This window comes from Centroberyx gerrardi, chromosome 20 (genome assembly GCF_048128805.1).
Source record: "Centroberyx gerrardi isolate f3 chromosome 20, fCenGer3.hap1.cur.20231027, whole genome shotgun sequence".
In the NCBI taxonomy this organism is placed as follows: Eukaryota; Metazoa; Chordata; class Actinopteri; order Beryciformes; family Berycidae; genus Centroberyx; species Centroberyx gerrardi.
Genome location: NC_136016.1, coordinates 16,010,493 through 16,030,539, shown reverse-complemented (window position 1 = coordinate 16,030,539; position 20,047 = coordinate 16,010,493). Strand labels below are relative to the sequence as shown.

At 42.7% G+C, this 20,047-nt stretch overlaps 1 protein-coding gene across 1 annotated transcript; it reads left to right on the top strand.

Moving 5' to 3' along the window:
* The first annotated feature begins 1,939 nt into the window (after positions 1–1,939).
* LOC139913206 (alpha-tectorin) lies at positions 1,940–17,303 on the top strand. The gene is made up of 25 exons (XM_071901172.2): positions 1,940–1,977; positions 2,156–2,224; positions 2,403–2,426; positions 4,178–4,293; positions 4,693–4,971; positions 5,130–5,225; positions 5,697–5,862; positions 6,836–7,236; positions 7,390–7,966; positions 8,063–8,646; positions 8,839–9,400; positions 9,491–10,089; positions 10,251–10,408; positions 10,549–10,949; positions 11,091–11,287; positions 11,544–11,942; positions 12,062–12,345; positions 12,820–13,097; positions 13,252–13,371; positions 13,672–13,856; positions 13,989–14,149; positions 14,856–15,107; positions 15,363–15,522; positions 16,167–16,269; positions 16,584–17,303. Exons 2-25 carry the CDS (start codon positions 2,179–2,181, stop codon positions 16,679–16,681), a joined length of 6,246 nt encoding a protein of 2,081 aa, XP_071757273.2. The 5' UTR covers positions 1,940–1,977; positions 2,156–2,178; the 3' UTR covers positions 16,682–17,303.
* Positions 17,304–20,047: the final 2,744 nt, after the last annotated feature.

Here is a 20,047-nt window from a genome sequence, read left to right as displayed (position 1 = left end):
CAATGTGTTCTTATTCCAAGATCAGCTGTATAGACAGGTAAAGGGAACAGCTATGGCCGCCTGCTTCACTTCCAATATTGCAATTTGTTTTTGGGACTACGGGAACAGCAAAACATCCATCCATGATCCCATTAAGAACCCCTTTTCCAGTAAAATCAAGTGGGAGTTGGGGGCGCTGTATAGATTACATCTTTGTGCTTTGGTTTGGATCAAAAGATGAGCTGCACAGAAGATCTTCCCCTCTCTTTCCTCCTGACACACATCTGGCTCATGGCAGGTATGATGAAGGTATTGTTACTTTGCTGATATTTTACTTTACTGGCATGAAAATCTACTTAAGTGAAAGTAAAAAGTAGCTCATTTAAAATGTACTCCGAGTAAAAGTTATTGAGTTACGTTTAGAATAGAGAACAATGTTAGATGTGATTTTTTTCCATGAAAACAGAGTTCAAAATAGATTCTTTTTATTGGAAAAATTTGAAATTACAAAATAAAGTGCATAAACAAAGTCAGATTACTCTTCTCTTCTCAGCTGACTGACCGTTCACTATGAATGGCTTCGCAATTTATTTACTTTATTTACTCTTGTCAAGTTTCTGATGCTTATGGAGAGCCACAAAATTTGCACTTTGTAATGATGTGATTTAAAATGTAGCTAAGTACAGTACTTAAGCAAAAATCTACTGAAATAACTTGTAAGTGGCTTTAAAAAATACTCAAAAAAGTACAAGTACACAAAAATACTACTCAATTGCAGTAATGTGAGTAAATGTAATGAGTTACTTCCACCCTCGCTCATCGGTGCAGCATGGGCAGGAGGAGCCACACCCATCGCTGCAGGTGTAGCTGCCTGCCACCTTCCAAGCTGTCAGTGAGCATCGCTGCACAGGGGGTGAGGCAGTCATCAGTTCAATTACCAACCCTGACAAACAAGAAAAAAACATGCAGACTTTACGAGAACTTCTCGTAAATTCTCGTAATGCATAGCAGTTATCTCACAAGATATTTTAGCTATGCAATTTCTGGGAACTCACACCATGTCTCTCCCATGACAGATGCACTCAATATTTCTCCACACATTGACAAACACTTGAGCTGAGTGCCTTGAAGGATATAATGAGGTCAATCATAGGTATAAATTCAAGCTTGACACCATAACAATTTATACCATTTATTGTCACGAGGGAAATTTAGTTTGCCAGACCAACATTATACACAACACTAGACAACACACGGCACATTCTCTAGTTTACTACATTGACAGCTAAATTATCAGTCCGTTCAGTTTAATCTAATGGCAGCTCAGACAGTTAAGTGTACAATGTGCTCAGCAGCAGGCAGCATATTAAAAAAGTACAACAATATTTAAAAATCTGGTGCAAAAAAGTGCAGCCTCTCTCTCCATGGTGTGTCCTGAAGGCCCCTCCACCAGCTGCACTCACACTGCAAGAATTGAATGAATTGTTGTGAATTTTGAAGAAAATATTTTGGAGAATGATTTACTGATGATGATTTACTTTATTTTCTGTTTGTCACACAGATGATTAGAATTAAATCCCCTTTCTAAGGCAGTAGAAAGTTGCTGCATGACTGTTAAAATTATATCCATCAAAAAAAACGTCACCAATATCATTTTGTGATACCGCAAAATGTTGACAAATTACATTTTGTAATGCGCATCCCAACAACTTAAGGACTCAAGGCTTTGGCAAGGTATCACATTACAGTGAGCAGGACGCATTCCATCTGCTCTTTTGTTTCTGCAGAACACAATGCTCTCAACGCACAACGGAATGTTTGGTTCATTGGTTACGAGAAAGCAAGTTGATTTTATCCGTTGACGGGAAACCTAAATGAATACTTCTGTAACTGGTAAAACAACAGTTTTGTGGGCTTGCGCCAGCTGTTATAAAGCAGTGTCCCAGCACCGCAGCCTCACAGGTATGAGCTGGAGAGGGTCAGCGTGCAAGTGAACAGGTGATGGCTTTATTTTATTTTTGAGGTGAAACGATATTTTCAAATAATTATGCCACATTATGATAGTATTTCATTAATTATCAATAGTTATTACCTACTAGATTTAATATTTATTCATGCAAATTTAAATATAATATTAGTAATTTGAGCAATTAAATTGATTATGTTTGGTCAGCAGATTTGAATTGTGAGCCTGGGAGAATGGCGAGTCAAATAATGTTGTCCTTGCTGCTTCTGGGGATGATAAGTAAGTATATTACTAATTATCCTGTTTAATGATTGTTTTGGAAATGTGAGCTATAATCAAATTCTGTTGTATGAGCCAAATCTCAAGAGTTGGATCCAGTTATATTTATTTGTTTCTTTATATGTACATTTTTTTGCTCATCTATGTTGCTCAATCTGTTTGTTTATTTAATTTACAGGCATCGTGACTTCTCAGGGTGCGGGTAAGTTGCAGCCTATTGAAGCCGTGACATCTACTGATTTTTTTTATTGGGCCATACTCTAATCATTCTGAAGAAAATTCAAGTCACACACTCTTTTCTTTTGGAGAAAAAAAGAGACGAGTGTGCAATTTCAATTTTCTTCATCGTGTTTTTTTACAAAAGCCTCATGTCTGCAGCTCGCTGGGTGTGCGTTCTTCCTATTGAAGTTCATACTCTAATCATGCCAATCATACAATCATGCCAAATTCATGCTGCCAAGCCATTATTAATTGATTTACTTTATCTGTTTTGCCTTATTAATGGTATTGCTATTATTATTGGAATCTTGGTTCGAAATAATAAATTCCGATACACCAGTATCACACCATGAGGTTGTCTTTATTAGAATGTCTAAACAAAAGTAAGTTAATAATTATACATGGGAATATGTACTGCTTATTAATTGAAATTGAAGGTATGGTGACTTCTGAGAATATTGTTAAGTTGAATCCTATTAGTCCGGTCTTAGGTAGACATGGGAAACTTTGTTCCTTGACTTATAGTATATTGAGTATAAAATGACTGAAAACAGAGCAGAATATATAAGTAATATAAGTATTTCACTACCATTGCTACCCTCCATCTATCTGTGTTAATGGTGTATAATCACAACCATTTGAGACATTCGGCTGAGGCTGAAGGCTCAAAGTAATGATATACGGTGCCCAGACTTCCTCATCGGTTCCGCCTGGATTAACAGCTTGTCGGCATTGTTTGATATATAAAAGCCTTCTCTTCAAGTCTTTTATTCAAAGTTTGCCAAGTTTCACTGATTTTTCATTGGATTGCGCTCTAACTGGGTCATTTCAATCATGCCAGAATCAATAGCTCGCAGCTGCTATTATTTGAATAAACTAATACCTATTGTTATTCCTGTAGGATTATTTATTCTCTTATCTTTCTGCATGACTTGCACTTGTTAGCTGCAGCTACCAGTAAAGATGCTGTCAAGTTTTATTTTTTTTATTTCTCTGTTTACGGTATTGCTATTATTATCGGCATTATGGTTCAAGATGAGCATTTCTGATACACCCTTATCTCACCATAAGGCCATCTTTATTAGGATATAAGTTGATAATCACACACGGAAATATGTTTGAATTTAGGGATTCACACAATTTTTAAACCCTGAGGCAGTTCAGTATAAATTACAAAGCAAATGGTTTATTCTGGAGCTGGCATAATATGAAGATTGTAAAAGTAAAAGTATGTTCTATATACAAAACCAATCTGTCCACATTGTGTCTCAGTGGAATATTTTACTGTTATGCAAGTTTCCTTCAGAGTTTTTAAGTTACACATTCAGTTCCTACGGCTCTGTGGTTTCTTGCTATGAGGAAGATGTTAATCAAACATCCTGAAGGCACAATTTGACATCGTATTGGAGCGGTACGCCATTTTAAACTTGACATTTATCATCAGTGTTTGGGAAGTTGCATCAATGTTGTTTATGTATATGAAAATGTATTTCCAGTTTTTCCACTTTTTTCTGTAACTCTCAATTGACATTGCCAATGGGAGCAAGTCAACCACTGAAAATAAATCAATCAATGAAAGTTTTTCAGTTTTTCTCTCATCCTGAAAAGCCAACCTTTTGAAAATACTGGCACAAGGTTTGCAGGATACTGGCATGATGCCAAAGCCTAACTAGAGTAACATACTTGTATTTGGGTGATTATGTTTGTTGTGACCTACACTTTTGTTCTTCCTAGATCCCCTCTACCCAATAGCTGGGCAACAAAGCGCTCGAGTAGATGATGGAAGTTCTCCTCTCATAACCCTGCAGCGGCCTTTTTTCTTTTTTGGAAACTCCTATAATCAGATTTACGTGTGTAAACATTTTCTTTTTGCAAAATACAACATTCATATTTTGTGTGGGCTGTCATAACATTTTCTACCACTGGTTGGCAAATAACTTCCAATACTACGACTGTGTTGTGAAATTGCATAAGCGAGGGCAGAAATGACAACATTTTGTTAACTACAAATGTAATATTTGAGTTTTAGCTTCAATATTAATTAAATGCTGGTTATTTTTTTACTTTCACATACGTAAGGAATGTTAACTATAGCACACTGTAGTCAATATTTTTCAATATCTGACAATGACTAAAATATTGTAGCCAATATCTGGCAATAGCTGATAACATCTGACTGTAAAAGACTGTTGTCAATATCTAGTAAATCTTTGTAGTAAGAGCTGTTTTATCTACTCGTTTGTTTTCAGGTCAACCACAATGGACACTTGACCTTTAACGCTGCATGGAGCAGCTACACACCTTACCAGTTCCCAGCACATGGCTCCAGAGATCTCATCGCTCCCTTCTGGACAGACTTGGACAACAGAAATAATGGTCAAGTCTTGTATAACCAGTACACCAGCGGCAGTGTCCTGCAACAGGCCACACGAGACATCAATCAGTACTTCCCAAACCTGAATTTCGCTGCCAACTGGGTCATGGTTGCGACATGGTATGAAGTGGCCTACTATCCCACTACAGGAACAGTAAGTCAGCTTAATCCAACAGCCATAATTAACTAATAGCCATAATTAAAACCAGCCTTAGAATTAACTATCTGAGTACAGACATATTAATGACAGATTCAGTGAAAAAGTATTAAGAAATAAGTCTGATTTATATGAAATGAACCACATTTTTCCAGGAAACAACCGCCCAAGCTGTGTTGATCTCTGGTGGCCGGTACTCGTTTGTGCTGATGAACTATGGGTCAATAGCCTCAACCTCTCACTCTGTTCAGGTTAGAGCAGTTCACTTATGTGCTTTTAGTTGCCATCACTACACATGAACACAGTGATAGCAATGCCATGCACAATACACAGTGTAGTATACTCATTGCCAAAAGAGACGCAACATTGAGCTAATCTCACATCATCATTTTACTAGTGTGATATTTAATAGATTTGCATACATATGTGAAGTGTTCAATATTCCTGCAAACAATTTGTGAACAATAACCAATAAAAGTCTGTGACAGTTTGTGACACAAAGCACTAGGGATTAGTTTTAGTACTGAAACTGCAGTGAGGATGATTATTGTTCACTAATAAAGTAAACTATTTAATTATGCTGTGCTACATTCACCCTGTTATACAGCCCTTGAAAACATGTTGCGTTTCTTTTGGCAGTGAGTATATTTCATCAGCATAAAGTCACAGACAAATTTTACATCATCAATCCATTTCGTTTATATGACTGTTTGTATTTCCAGGCTGGCTATGACACAATCAACTCCACTCACCATTTCTCCATCCCTGGATCATTCAGTAGCAACGCAGCAGGCAGCAACTCAAATTTCCGCCTGAGCAGCAATGTCAATGTACCCGGCCGCTGGGCCTTCCATGTGGACACTGGGTCGAGAGGCTGCACTTTCAATGGTAAGACCACAGGATAATGAGGGGGACCACTTTTGGCATTGTTTGCCTTATGCAAGATCGTATACTTTGCTTTTCAGTAATAAATATCTGTGATAATGTGACCTGGATATGCTGCTTTCCATTGATGTGCATGATGTGAACCATATTCTCTGTTTTGGACACTCCATGAGCATATACTGACGGGATTGATGATAATACTGTGAATCATAAGTGTAAATTTGGGGGGAGACAGACATCCCCCCCACCCCCCACCCCGCCACCCCCACCTTCCCCAACTCCCCTCCTCCCACACACACACAAATGCAAACTGCCTCAAATGTGTATTCTGTATTTTTACTCGACCTGCATTGTTATAAGTTTTACTGAAGCACAATTTGTCATTGGCTTTGGTCACAAGCACAAACACACCTTCCCCCTTTAAAAAATTGAGCTTTTATCCTAGTTGTTTGAATCTTCTTTTAATTCCTGTTTAATTTATGTTTCAATTAAAGTTCAATCAGGGGTTCAGTTTAGCAATGTCTTACTATATGTCACATTGACCAATAATTCTCCTCACTCTCTCTCATACCTGCACACTTTTCTCATGTAAATATGTTTATTTTGTTTCAATCTTTCTGGCGAAGTTAGGGAAAATGGAGTTGCATTTAGGCAACAACTATGCCCACAGTACGTCAGTGTGATCTGCTGCTCAGAGTTTGATTCCAGTGTCCCCCCCTCAAAGTTGAACTAATTAATGTTGTTTTATAGACTGCCTCCTGCTGACTACATTGTACACGAGTTGCCATTATGTTATACTGAATGGCCTGATAATTTAACTGTGAATGTGTTCTATGTTGTCCACTATTGTATATGATGCATACTGTTATTTGTGCTGACCTGGCAAAGTAAATTTCCCTCACAATATTAAGTGGTATAAACAGTAATGGTGTCTGCAAGCTTTTGACCTTTGACTGACCGTATCGTTCTTTTCAAGGTTCTCCTGTGCAGCTGGGTGACTCATTCTGGAGGGACAACACCTGCTCACAGAAGTGCACCTGCACCTCAGCAGGCCTGCGGTGTTACAGCCAACCCTGTTCCTTCTCCCAAATCTGCCGTCGTAGTGCTTTTCAGTTCTCCTGCCAGACGGTACAGAGACGCACCTGCACCATCTCTGGTGATCCACACTACTACAGCTTCGATGGAAGTGTGTTTCACTTCCAGGGCACCTGCACTTACGTCCTGTCCGAGCAGTGTGGTCGCGGGCTGCCCTACTACCGAGTGGAGGGCAAGAACGAGCACCGGGGCAGCACCCGAGTGGCTTGGACTCGGCTGGTCAAAGTGTATGTCTATAACCAACTGATTGAGCTTGTCAAAGGACACGGTGCTGAGGCAAAGGTTAGTGATTTTAACTGAGCTCATACTCCATTCATTTCTTTTACACTTTATACTCCATACTTTTTTTTATAGACTAGAGTTTATAGACTTTTTCTTACTTTACTTTTATCCAAATATGTCTTTGTCACGATATAATTATTGGTGTGCTTGCAGGTTAATGGAAGCTTTGCCGCCACCCCATTCTCCCTCAATAATGGCAACGTCCAGGTCTACCAGTCAGGTTTCTCTGTCATCATCAGCACTGACTTTGGCTTGGTGGTGTCCTACGACGCCAACCATTATGTCAGGATCAGCGTGCCCCAAAATTACCAGAATGCCACATGTGGCCTGTGTGGAAATTACAATAATCGTCGTGAGGATGATTTCCGGACCCGCCAAGGCCAGGTTGTGAGCTCTGATGTTGTTTTTGCCAATAGCTGGCAGGCACCTGGGGATGATGAGCCCGGTTGTGGGACCCGATGTGGGGGTCTGGGCTGTGCTGCCTGCACTACAGCGCAGACAGCTCTATACAGCAACACCGCTCACTGTGGCATCCTCCAGAGCAACTCTGGACCTTTTGCTGCCTGCCATGAACAGATTCCCCCCCAGAGCTATGTGGACAGTTGTGTGTATGATCTGTGTGTAGGAGGAGGGTACCAGCCTATTCTGTGCCAGGCCCTAAACGTGTATGCCAGTCAGTGTCAGCAGCATGGTATACAGTTGCCCAGCTGGAGGAGAGAAGGGTTCTGTGGTAAGTCTAAGTATGTCAGTCACACAACATTTTGTCATTTAATCCTTTGGGTAAAATGTCCATGATGTAAATGTCATTTTTATTGTCTTTGCTCAGAAATCCCCTGCCCGGCCAACAGCCACTTTGAGTCCGAAGGCACAGGATGTCCCGCTACCTGTGTCAATCGCAATTCTACCCAAAACTGCCCTATTCCTGCTCAGGAGAGCTGCATCTGCAACACAGGCTTTGTCCTCAGCGCCGGGGTCTGCGTCCCTCTTGCCCAGTGTGGCTGCACCTTTGAAGACCGCTACTACCGCTCTGGGCAAACAGTGCTACTAGACCAGGACTGCGGGAGGCGCTGTAGCTGCAGCCACGGCTCCATGACCTGCCACGCCCACAGTTGTGATCCACTAGAGTCTTGCAGGGTGGAGGATGGAGAAAGAGGGTGCCGACCGACCAGCTATGCAACATGCTGGATAAGGGGCCCAAGGTCATATCGCACGTTTGATGGACTGACATACCAGTATCCTGGGGCGTGTCGACTGACCCTAGCCAGAGTCATGGGAATGTCCCAACACCCCCACTTTATGGTGACGGCAGAAAAGGCGCCCAGAGGCCAGCAGGGTTTTACCCGGTTGCTGAAGTTTGAGGCAGAGGGAACACAGGTGTCCATTGAGATGGGAGGTAGCAGCAGAGTACATGTAAGTGACTGGAATATATTTGAAGTGTTTAATTCTAAATTAGATATCCACCATTTGAAAAGTGTGACATATGACAACTGACAAAGACAAATGTGACAAAATGATTGCTGGAGAGGAAAACTCATCTTGAACTCCCTCCTACAATAGTGCCTATGAATTCTTACACTGACCCTTTTCATTGCAATTCTCTAGGTCGATGGTCAGCTCATCAGACTACCATTCAGCTCAGCATCCAACCGAATCCGCATCTACCACAGCAGCATTCACAGTATCATCATTCACACCTCCTTCGGTGTGACTGTTCAAACAGTCTGGCCTCACTTTGTGCGTGTCACTGCACCTGGCATCTACAATGGTTCACTTGGCGGACTCTGTGGTAACTACAATGGTCACCAATATGATGACTTCCGCACACCCAACGGCATCCTGGTCAACAGCTCTCAGGTCTTTGGAGACAGTTGGCGAGATGGCTCCCTCGCGGCACACTGTGTGGAGAGAGAAATCAGGGTGGATGAGCACAACACAACAAATTACAATTCTAGTCAGTACTGTGGCAAAATCGCATTGGCGAATGGGCCGTTTGCCGTATGTTGGGACACGGTGGACCCATGGGACCATGTGGAGGAGTGTGTGCAGATCCTGCGGGGCTCTAGAGATCCAGCGGTGGCGCTGTGCGAGGTCCTGCGAGATTATGCACTGATGTGCCAACAGAGAGGCGTTGCCTTAGGAGACTGGAGGAATGCAACTGACTGTGGTAAGCACGTTTCCCCCTTTTGGTGAGGGGAGGCTTTGGTATCAATAAATTCTATTACTTTATTTGAAACAATGTTTTCTCTTTCTCCAGAGCAAACCTGCCCCACCAACAGCCACTATGAACAATGTGGAACCTCCTGTCCTTCCTCCTGCCCCAGCCTGTCCTTCCCCTTCTCCTGTGTCACTGCATGCCAGGAGGGGTGCCAGTGTGATGATGGTTTCGTCCTCAATGGCAACCAGTGTGTGCCCCCCATCGCCTGCGGTTGTCACCATGAAGGCCGCTATCGGGAAGGTGGCGAGCAGTTCTGGGACGGTGAGGAGTGTCAGAGCTTCTGTAGCTGTAACGGCATCACCGGTGCAGTCCGCTGCACCCCCAACAGCTGTGCGTCCCAGGAGTCCTGCCGAGTGGTGGAGGGTGAGTTTGGCTGCCATCCCAGCCCCCGTGGCACCTGCTCTGCCTCCGGAGACCCCCACTACCTGTCCTTTGATGGCAAGGCCTTTGACTTCCAGGGAACCTGCCGCTACGTTCTGGCGACCCTGTGCAATGCCACTGACGAGCTACATCATTTTCAAGTGGAGGCCAAGAATGAGCAATGGAGAGAATTGCCAGTTTCAATCACAGCTGAAGTGTTTGTTGATGTGTGGGGCTACCGAGTGCATATGTCCAGGGAGAGACGCGGTGTGGTGCAAGTGAGTTGTTACAACATGTATGGCTGAAATGCTGATGATCAAAATGCCAAACATGTATACAGTTTTGGTAGTTCTCATGACTAAGTGTATGTAGGAAGAAAATTAATCTGCTACTTAAATATTGAAAAAATACCTGATGGTTCTTTCAATGTCTCTTTTAGGTGGATGGTATAACTCAAAATTTACCTATTCTCTTGAATGGAGGCCGTGTGTCCATCTATGCAAGTGGACACCGTACATTCGTCAATGCTGATTTCGGCCTGAGTGTCAGCTACGATGGATGGAGCACGGTGTCTATCTCTGTACCTTCAAATTACAGGTGCCTCCTATTTACTGTAGCTCACATTGAAATGCTTTGCATGACATTTTGAAAGACCAATCATTTCAAATTCATTCCAGACATTTAATGATTCTCTGATTCAAAACATTGATTTTATTTAATCATTATCATTAATACAGTGGAGAAACATGCGGTCTTTGCGGGAACTTCAATGGAAATCCAAATGATGACTTCATCACCCCCTCTGGAGCGATGGTCACCTCTCCCACTCAGTTCGGGACAGCTTGGAAGGTGGCAGACAACTACACCTGCAGCGATGGGTGTGGCTCATCCTGCCCGCGCTGCGCCGATGAGTCACCCGCCAGGGCCCGATGTGAGGTGATTCAGGCAGCTGAGGGCCCCCTCAGCTTCTGCCATGAGCAGGTCGACCCGGCGCCGTACTTCACTGACTGTGTGTTTGATGTGTGTGTGTCGGGAAACAGAGGGCAAGATCTTCTGTGCAGGGCCATTCAGGCATATGTCAGCGCCTGTCAGTCTGCTAACGCTCGAATCTACCCATGGAGACAGAACACCACCTGCAGTGAGTCAACTAATGTTTGACTTGAAACTAAATAGAAACTAATATGAACAGTCTAGGCTTATGTAACGGATACAAGTCATTACTTATAACCACTGAGAGTCAGAATTTCTTACCTAACCTTCTTACCCTGTTCTTCTGAAGGGCTTGACTGTCCAGCGAACAGCCATTACGAGCTGTGTGGCACAGACTGTGGACACACCTGTGCCAGCAGCATCGATGCCAGCTGTGAGCAGGTGTGCTCCGAGGGATGTTTCTGTGATGAGGGCTTCCTCAGGAGTGGAGGATCGTGTGTCCCTGTGGAAAGCTGTGGCTGCCAATACGATGGGTTCTACTATGATGTGAGTCCCATCCCACAAGTACTTCGTATTTTAAAGTTGCACTATGTAACGTTTCATTAAGAACAATGCTCTATATATCGTTTTTATTGTTAGTTTAATTATTATGTGCATTTTCCTTTCGGTGTTCTTCTTTCTTCATTATTTGTGGCTCTTGATTTATTTTGAAAAGCACTTTCTCTCTCTGTTGTGATTAGTACTCTACAAATAATATTATTGCTGAGAGTGGTGTGCTTCTCTCCTCCCTCGCATGCTACAGATTGGTGAAGCGTTCTGGACACAAGATTGCTCCGAGCGATGTGAGTGCTATGCCCCCAATGACCTGCGCTGCTCTTCTACGTCTTGCACCTCCACGCAGCAGTGCACGATCAGAAATGGCCAGCTGGGCTGCTTTGACGCATGGTCTACCTGCACTGTGTGGGGCGACCCACACTACTTCACCTTTGATGGGGCACAGGCTCACTTCCAGGGCACGTGCTCTTACATCATCACTGAGAGTGTGGGCCGCAGCACCGATGAAACCCAGTTTCGAGTTGTAGCCACTAACAATCACCGTGGCGACAACTTCCGTGTGTCATTTGTGTCGGCAGTGGATGTATACCTCTCGAATCAAGCAGAGAGTGTCATTGTCAGGCTTGGACCCAACAAGAGAGTGAAGGTAAAGTAACTCTTAATTACTTTTTAGAATTACAAGTTTCTTTATCTGTTTGTATACACACTAACAATAACTATAGCTAACACTAACGTCTGTCTCTCTCTCATCTCTCATCCTCCCAGGTAAACGGCACTGCGGTTTCTCTTCCCACCACTGCAGGAACCTTAGCTGAGGTGGCAAGGCAGGGGAGCTACATAGTGGTAAACACCAGAGATATCGTAGTCCAGTTTGACGGCTCGAGCACTTTGCTGGTCAGAGTGGGTCAGGACCATCAAGGCGCACTCACCGGTATGTGTGGTAACTTCAACGGTGACCCTGCAGATGACAAAGTCTTGCCCAATGGCACAATGGCACGGAATGACAATGACTTCGGGGACGGCTGGAAGTCATCCACAAGCCGACCCAGGTGAGCCGCTGTGGCTAACTGTGCAGCTTTATGGCTGCTTGATGGCAATGTGGGATTTTAACAAAGACTTAAGGCACCATATACACAGATTACAATATTATACACAATATTTTACACAAAGTGCCATCAAAATATCGCCGCTGTCGGTTGAAAAACCTCATTCTCCAAAATGGCAACTTTTCAGTAGCCTACATAAGGAAAACAGCCTTGTTTTTGACTTGACTTGAGCTTGACTACCTTGTTTTTTTTCAATGTAATGACTTTTGAAAGGGTTTCATCATCCCAAGTGTTGTAGATGTTTCTAAACCCACAGAGGAGTATATAGTCCTTCAATTTGAAGCGAAAACATGAAATTACGAGGTTACGAGGTTTTCACATGACAACAGCAATATGTCATTGAATCAACAACAATTACACAAACATACAGTATGTTGATAATAGAGGTGTTAAATGTAAGCCTCATGTCTTCTCCAGATGTGGGTCCACAGACGATCGTAGCGGCGGCGGACTGGACGACTGTCGCTTCAGAGAGGAGTTCTCTGATCTCTGCAGTGTCATCACCAACACTACTGGACCGTTCAGTGCCTGCCACCTGCACTCTGACCCCCAGCCATTCTTCACTTCCTGTGTCTACGATCTCTGCCTCTACACTCCAGCCAATGGCATGCTGTGCTCCGCTGTCTCAGCCTATGAGAGAACCTGCTCCATTTTGGGGCTGGATATCCCCCCATGGCGCTCCGCTTTGCGGTGTGGTATGTCTGCACTGGACTTATGAATAGATAAGATAATAGATAAGAAAAATTGATTGGCATAAGAAAGTTGATGGATATAGGTATTTCCCCTTTTGCCCAGTCTTTCTCTTGTTTCATCACTCCCTGTCTCCTCCTCTCCTCACTGTCTCTCCAGCGGAGACGGACCCCTGCGAACAGCTGGACTGCACAGATTATGAGTGGTGCGGGGAGAGGGACGGCGTTCACGGCTGCTTCTGTGACGAGACACACCACCGGCCCAACAATGAGAGCTACGGTGCGGACAGCTCCTACTGAACCACTGCTTTAACTTCTACTATAAATTACCAAATTTTGAGTGTGAGCAAAGAGGAAGGCTGTTCATTGCATGAATGTGATGGTATTGTTATTACCAGAGCCTGGAACAAAACAGCTCTTTTTTTCACTTCAGGATTTTGTTTCTAGGGACAGAAAATTGAAACTTGTGTAGTTTAATTATGACATTACAGAGTCTATTCTCTCACTTTCCTGCACTGAGTCCTTATTTAAGTTAATTGTTATATAAAAATATATTTTTGTTTCTATCTCTCTCCCACAGATTCATCCATCGCCTGTGTCAGTAGTTCAGGCACCATGTCTCTGTCCCGCTGCCAGCTGTTTGAAGCCGGCTTCCATCCCAGCGCCCTCCACCTGCGGGACAACACCTGCAACGGGACTGTCGACGACGGACGACTGGTGTTCAACTTTGATAATGACGACCAGCTGTGTGGGACAGTTCTCAGGGTACGGCCCATAGTTTAGAATGGTGTAGGCGCAGTCTAAAGGGTATTTTAGACGTAATACGACAACTTACAGTTTTACCTGCTGTTCTATAATAAACGACTTATACCTATAATTTGTCCTCTCCCCTCAAAGAGCAACGGGACCCACTTCATTTATGAGAACACCGTCCAGGGTGATGTGGACCCCCATGATGGGCTCATCAGCCGCCAGAGAAACATCCACCTGCGCTTCTGCTGCGAGTATCTGCTGAACCAGGCGCTGTCTATGGATGTGGGCATCAACCCTGTGGAGAGGTGACAGACACAACATCCTGTTTCCCCTGCTGATTTCATTTGATTGATTTCTTGATTAACTGAGGTATTGGTGGAGGCTAAATCAAAGTGTGGTTTATTTTTACAAGGACAGATACAACCACAATGCCATATTATTGTAAAAATCTGTCTGTGTTGTATCACAGTATTTAGGTAATGTTGTCCCGTTTTCAATATGCACCGACATTTTTAGGGGCTCAAGACCAAAAAGCGTGTTAAAACTGCACCTAAAACAGGCTTTTCAGAGTGGAGTGCTGTCCTTTCTTAACTATGGTTCCTCAATGTCTATTCTGCCCGGTGATGATGATGGGCCACGCATAAAATACAAAAACATAATAAGAAGGCACTTTGCAAGTGGCAGGACAAAATGGTCGGTGTTTGAATCCCATGTGGATCCTATCTGTGCCTACATCCTTGGAGAAGGTTGATTTACATGGGAATAAGTGCCCTTACTCAGGGGCACTTGGGTATTATCTGCCACTGTTCAGCACTGGGCACCTTCACTAATCAACCTACTGTAAAAACCTGAAAGCGGCATTCACTGCCAGATTATTTCCGGCACCAAAATTTTGTTGGATTCATTAAACTAGATTGTATTCATGTTGATTGCCTGAACCAAGGGGTAACAAATGAAGTTACAGTTGTTCCTTGTAAAAGTCTAATCACATTGTTTAATGTTTTTCTGTAGCATTGTGAGCAAGAAGCTTCCAACGGGCCGGGGTGTCTATCAAATGAGAATGATCCCCTACCAGGACTCCGGCTTCCGCTTCCCCTTCTCCAATTCCAGGAACATACAAATGGAAGTGGACCAGAGGATCTATGTGGAGGTGCGGACAGAGGGAGTTGACAGACGGCAGATCTCCACCGTTCTGGACTCCTGTTGGGCCACACCTGTCAACTTAGCCAACTACCCCGTCCGCTGGGATCTCATCACTACAGAGTAAAAGAGTTTTTGCAATTTGACTATGTGTTAGCACAATGATTCCCTGTATTTGATTCACTGATTCCTCTGCAAAAGGCCAAATATATAGTTGATCTGATGTATTGCCTCTACAAGGGACTTTGATATGAATATTCCCTAGCAATTAGTAGCTAAACGCTCATCTCCTCTTGTATAATTTAACCCTCTTACTTCACTTCGTAGTCCACCTGCTAACCTGTCTTTGTAACTGCCACCTCCCTCACTGTCCTGCAGGTGTCCTAACCAAGCTGATGGCACAGTGGAACTGGTTCAGAACGGCATCTCCACCGTTTCCCGTTTCTCCTTCAGGATGTTCACCTTCACCAACTTCACCACCCTCTACCTGCACTGCCAGGTCCACCTGTGCCTCCGGAGACACAACAACTGCACCGCTGTACGTACCATTGTGTTTGTGTGTGTATTTGTGGTGTGTATACAGGATGTGTTCGTGTGTGTAAGATGAGATGCCATGTACGTACTGTATGTATGTATGAAACTTGTAGTTAGTTACTTCAGTCCAGAGAAGAAATAAGATCGCCCCAAACATATTAGTTGTCTTCATTTCACACAGTGTCTTTGCAAATTAAGACATGTGCATGTGTGTGCTTGTATGCAGGTGTGTATATGTGCAAATGTGTTTATGTGTATGCATCTCTATGCATTTTCTTTAAATGTATGTGTACGCATACAACATTTTTGAGAAACAGGTATAATTGTTGTTTTCCAAAATGTTTGAATACGTTTTTCATGTATTCAACTAACTATAAAGAGTGCCAGGCATTAATGAGCTACTCAACCACTCTGAGTAATATAGAGAAAGCAAGAGGAATATAGCTAAACAGTATGGAAGAGGTTAGTTGAACATTAAATTACCCTTTGGTGACATGGTGACTAGTGATTGAAGAGATTGTCCCATACTCAGAAAGCAACAGGTTGGATCGTGTCCTGTCACGCTCTTGATCCCCTTACTGATCTCTTACTGTAAGTCACTCTGGATAAGAGCATCAGCTGAATGCCCATAATGTTGTTTTCCTGCAGCACTGCTACCCCGGTTACCACGGGAGAGTTTACAGGGACGTGTCCTACCATGACAGTGCAGCCATCTCCATAGGGCCGCTGACCTGGATGCAGAACGGCCAAGGTACAGCTCTCTTATCTTTTGGCACTTTTCACAACTTCTGTATTCTTGCAGATGATGTACAGCCAGCGTAAATTCACTTTTCAACTCAATCAATGCATCATGTAAATAAAAACTGCAATTCTTTCACTAATGTTAACATGTAAGATACTGTATTATAGATCAAATATAAGAACGTTTTAATTGCAATAATTTAATAGTAATAAAGTTGAGTGAATATAGAGTGAAGTGACCACAGCACTGTACACAGTTGAATGTAAACATGCCATATTTCTTCCGTTTGCCTCAGGAGTTTGACTTTGGTTGTTCTCTTACAGGCATGCCGTATCGACACCGAGTGAGCGGTGCTGCGGGCCACTTTGCCTCCCTGCTGACCCTGCTGGTCAGTTTACTGGCTGCCACAACTCTGACCTAGGAAGACCAAGGAAACACACGCATAAACGCATAGATGCATAGATGCCCAAGCACAGTCTGTGTACCTTAATTAGTGGGCAGTCGCTAAATCACTAAATGTAGATATTAGAACTGTCGGTTATTTTTTACCCTCTGTAGAAAATTCACCTGGACTTCTGAACTGTATTTCTCTCTGTGAAACCTTGTCCTTAAGTTCTGTTTGTACTTGTTAATGAAGGAAAATTGGAAGTATTTCTGCTTTACAACAGAAGGGGGCAGCACAACATAATGCACACTGTGTCTTCAACTCACCTTTACTCTATTTACTGTGCATAATGTTGATCAACCTTATCCTCAGGTCATTTGCAGTGATTATTAACCAGGAATCTCTAAATGTCTGTTACATAAGCAGTATCATGCATCATGAAGGTGAAGGTGATAAATGAAGTGATTTTATGTATGAAGTATGAATCTCATTACTTGTTTTCAATCAAACTGTAGCCTGGGCCTGTCTTTTTTTTTATGTTAACCTAGATTTCCTGATGAATCCCTGACTGATTACATATGATGATTGTATAATTGTATCTTTCAATGTGCAAATTCTTGATAAATAAATAGCTTGCTAAATGGCAATTACGCAAAAATTCGGACTGGCTATTTGGAAATTACGTAGATAGACATAAGGAAGCAAAACTCCACAATATCACAGCACATACAGGACACATACATGTAACAACAACCACAATCCAAACCATTAATACAATTTGACATGAAAGGGCCTGTCAGTGATACATGAGGTCGGGTTTCTTCCTTTTGTGGTGCACCTCCTTTGTTGGGGCCAGGGATGAGACAGACAATACCGATATCTCCTGTGTCCTCTTGTCGGGGGTGGAAATTCATCATTGTCGCTGAATGTGTCCCAAACAGTGCAGAGTGAGACCCCAGACATAACAACGCTTATCACACACCCACAACATGTAATTTGTCATTGGTGTTTCTGGTACAAAGACTTCAGAGAGGGACAAGATGTCCAACACCATGTGGCCCAATCCGCTGGCTGTCCAGTCCATTGTGGACACATTCAGGTAGGATATCAGGGGATTAACTTACAGATCATGTTTTACATCTGTTGGTTAAAGAACAACATAAAATCTCATTTACTTTTATGTATTCAGCAGTTTTCATGCTTTGTTAATCTACTACTGTATCCAAATCCATATGTCCATGATGGCAGCTCAAGCTCAAGTTTGTGGGAGGGAACAGTGATTGTTTGATAAGTCTGTCTTTCTCATGTAGCATAGCTGGTTTAACAATGTACCATTGGGAGGTTAATCCTGTGGCTTGTGTGGCTTTTGCTGGCTTACAATGTCAACGTGTGAACATGAATGAGAAAGGCAGACTCGACATGAAATCAATGCACTCCACAGAAATTATATAGTTCACACACCAGCATTGATAGCTATAAGTCATTATTTGGCAGACATCCTTTGCTGAGAGAAAACCTCTCAGCCAGCTGAAAATGCCTGGGTTTTTCAGCATCACATCACCTTAATTTAAAGTGACATGTCAATCAGTACTGGTCATTTGGAGTGCATGGCACTGAAGTTCATCAATGCATACCCAAATTCCAGAGGCGCATACAATTTATAGCAAAAAAGGGACACACAAAGCTTAACTTAGTCATTCAAAGTCACTTTTATATAAGAAGTATACACAGAGTTTGAAAAAAAACCTAAATATGATGTTCAGGATGACATCAAAATACATTTCTGCATTTTCATTGGATTTTGTGGTCACAGGCGTTGGCCTACACATGTTAACGCCCTTGTAAACACCTTTGACAGGGGAAAGGGAGGAGAACGGTCCTTGTTCTGTGTATAATGATGATGATGATGATGATGATGATAACGCTGACAGATTGTATAATCAAAAAAGTCTGTCTCAAAATCAAAGGGAAATGTATCCAGTCAAAAATGCCCTGATCAGTCTCACATCTTCTCTTCAATTCCTTCCATCCTCTCTCTTTCTTTCTCTCTCGTCTATCCTGTATCTAATTCAATTAACTAAATGCAGTTCCTGAGGCCACACAGATCTCGCCCCTCCTCTCTGACCTCACCCACATCTTTCAAACCTAACAACATCCACATGCGGCTAAACATAGCCTACCTTTTCTGTATAAATCACTGTCACACAATTACTTCATGATGCTCTCCCTGATCCTCAGAGCTCCTGTATAAACTGCCTACACATAAGATCTATTATTGTCTGCGGCTTCAGGACAAAAAAATTGGTAAACTTTTCAGGAATTTTCTTACAACTGTAAAGTAGGAGACACATTACTGACACAAATTCAATAGAGTTGCAGTAAAATGTGAAAGTGATTATGATATAACAGCGACAAAAATAGATGAAACTTGTGGCTTGTTCCGCAATTAAGTTGTTGACAAACCATTTAGCTAAAATGTCTCCACAGTTTCAGCCTGTGTTCCTGACACAGTACAAGGATATACCAACAGCATATGTTTCTTTTTTAGTTTAAAATCTCAACAGCTGTCATCAAAGAGTGCCATACACATAAAATGTTGAGTATTTAACATGCTCCATTATCCAATAAGGTACCATAAGTGACCACAAGTGCTGCACAACATGTGAGACTATTGTTGTTTCAAATCACTCTATTCAGAGTTTCCATTTGTTTTCCTTCTGAAATCTCTTCTCCTGTATGATCCAGGTGGGATTTCCTGGTGAGGAGTGTCGACTGTACGCTACATTTCACTCTCCAACTCTGATTTTTGTTTATTTGCAGCCTCAGAAGGGAGGTAATGAAGGAGGGGATGAGAAAGAATAGGGAAAGATGGTGAGAATATGGGGTGCAGGGATTGGGAAATAAGAGTGCAAGCTTGTTGACTTTTACAAGATGTTTGGCTTTGCTGGCTAAACTGGATTCCCTCACTGGGTCTCCAGTGTGGTTTGTTGGAGGGGTCAGTATGGTCCCATCTGACGTTTGACCTCTTCTACTCCCCACATACCACTCTGCATGTCAACACTGACCACTACGCAGCTTACAACATAATTGCATTTGAACTTGAGCCTATTTGTGGAAGAGTCCAGCTTCTGCTATTTGTTTCCATGAGAACATTTATATGAAAGAAGGATTGTTGAATAGGACTTAAACTGCCACAGTCATTACATTTAATTTCCTATACAGAATGATGTGTTTTCTCATTGGTTGAGTCATGCGATGCTGCCTGGAAACTCCCCCGACATCTTCACACATAAAAGGTAAAACACTTTGATGGCGTTCAAACACACAAAATAGATTTCTGATGAGCAGGGAGCGTCATGGGTAGTGAATCACAAGTAAGAGTAAGGGCAAACTGCAACGCCT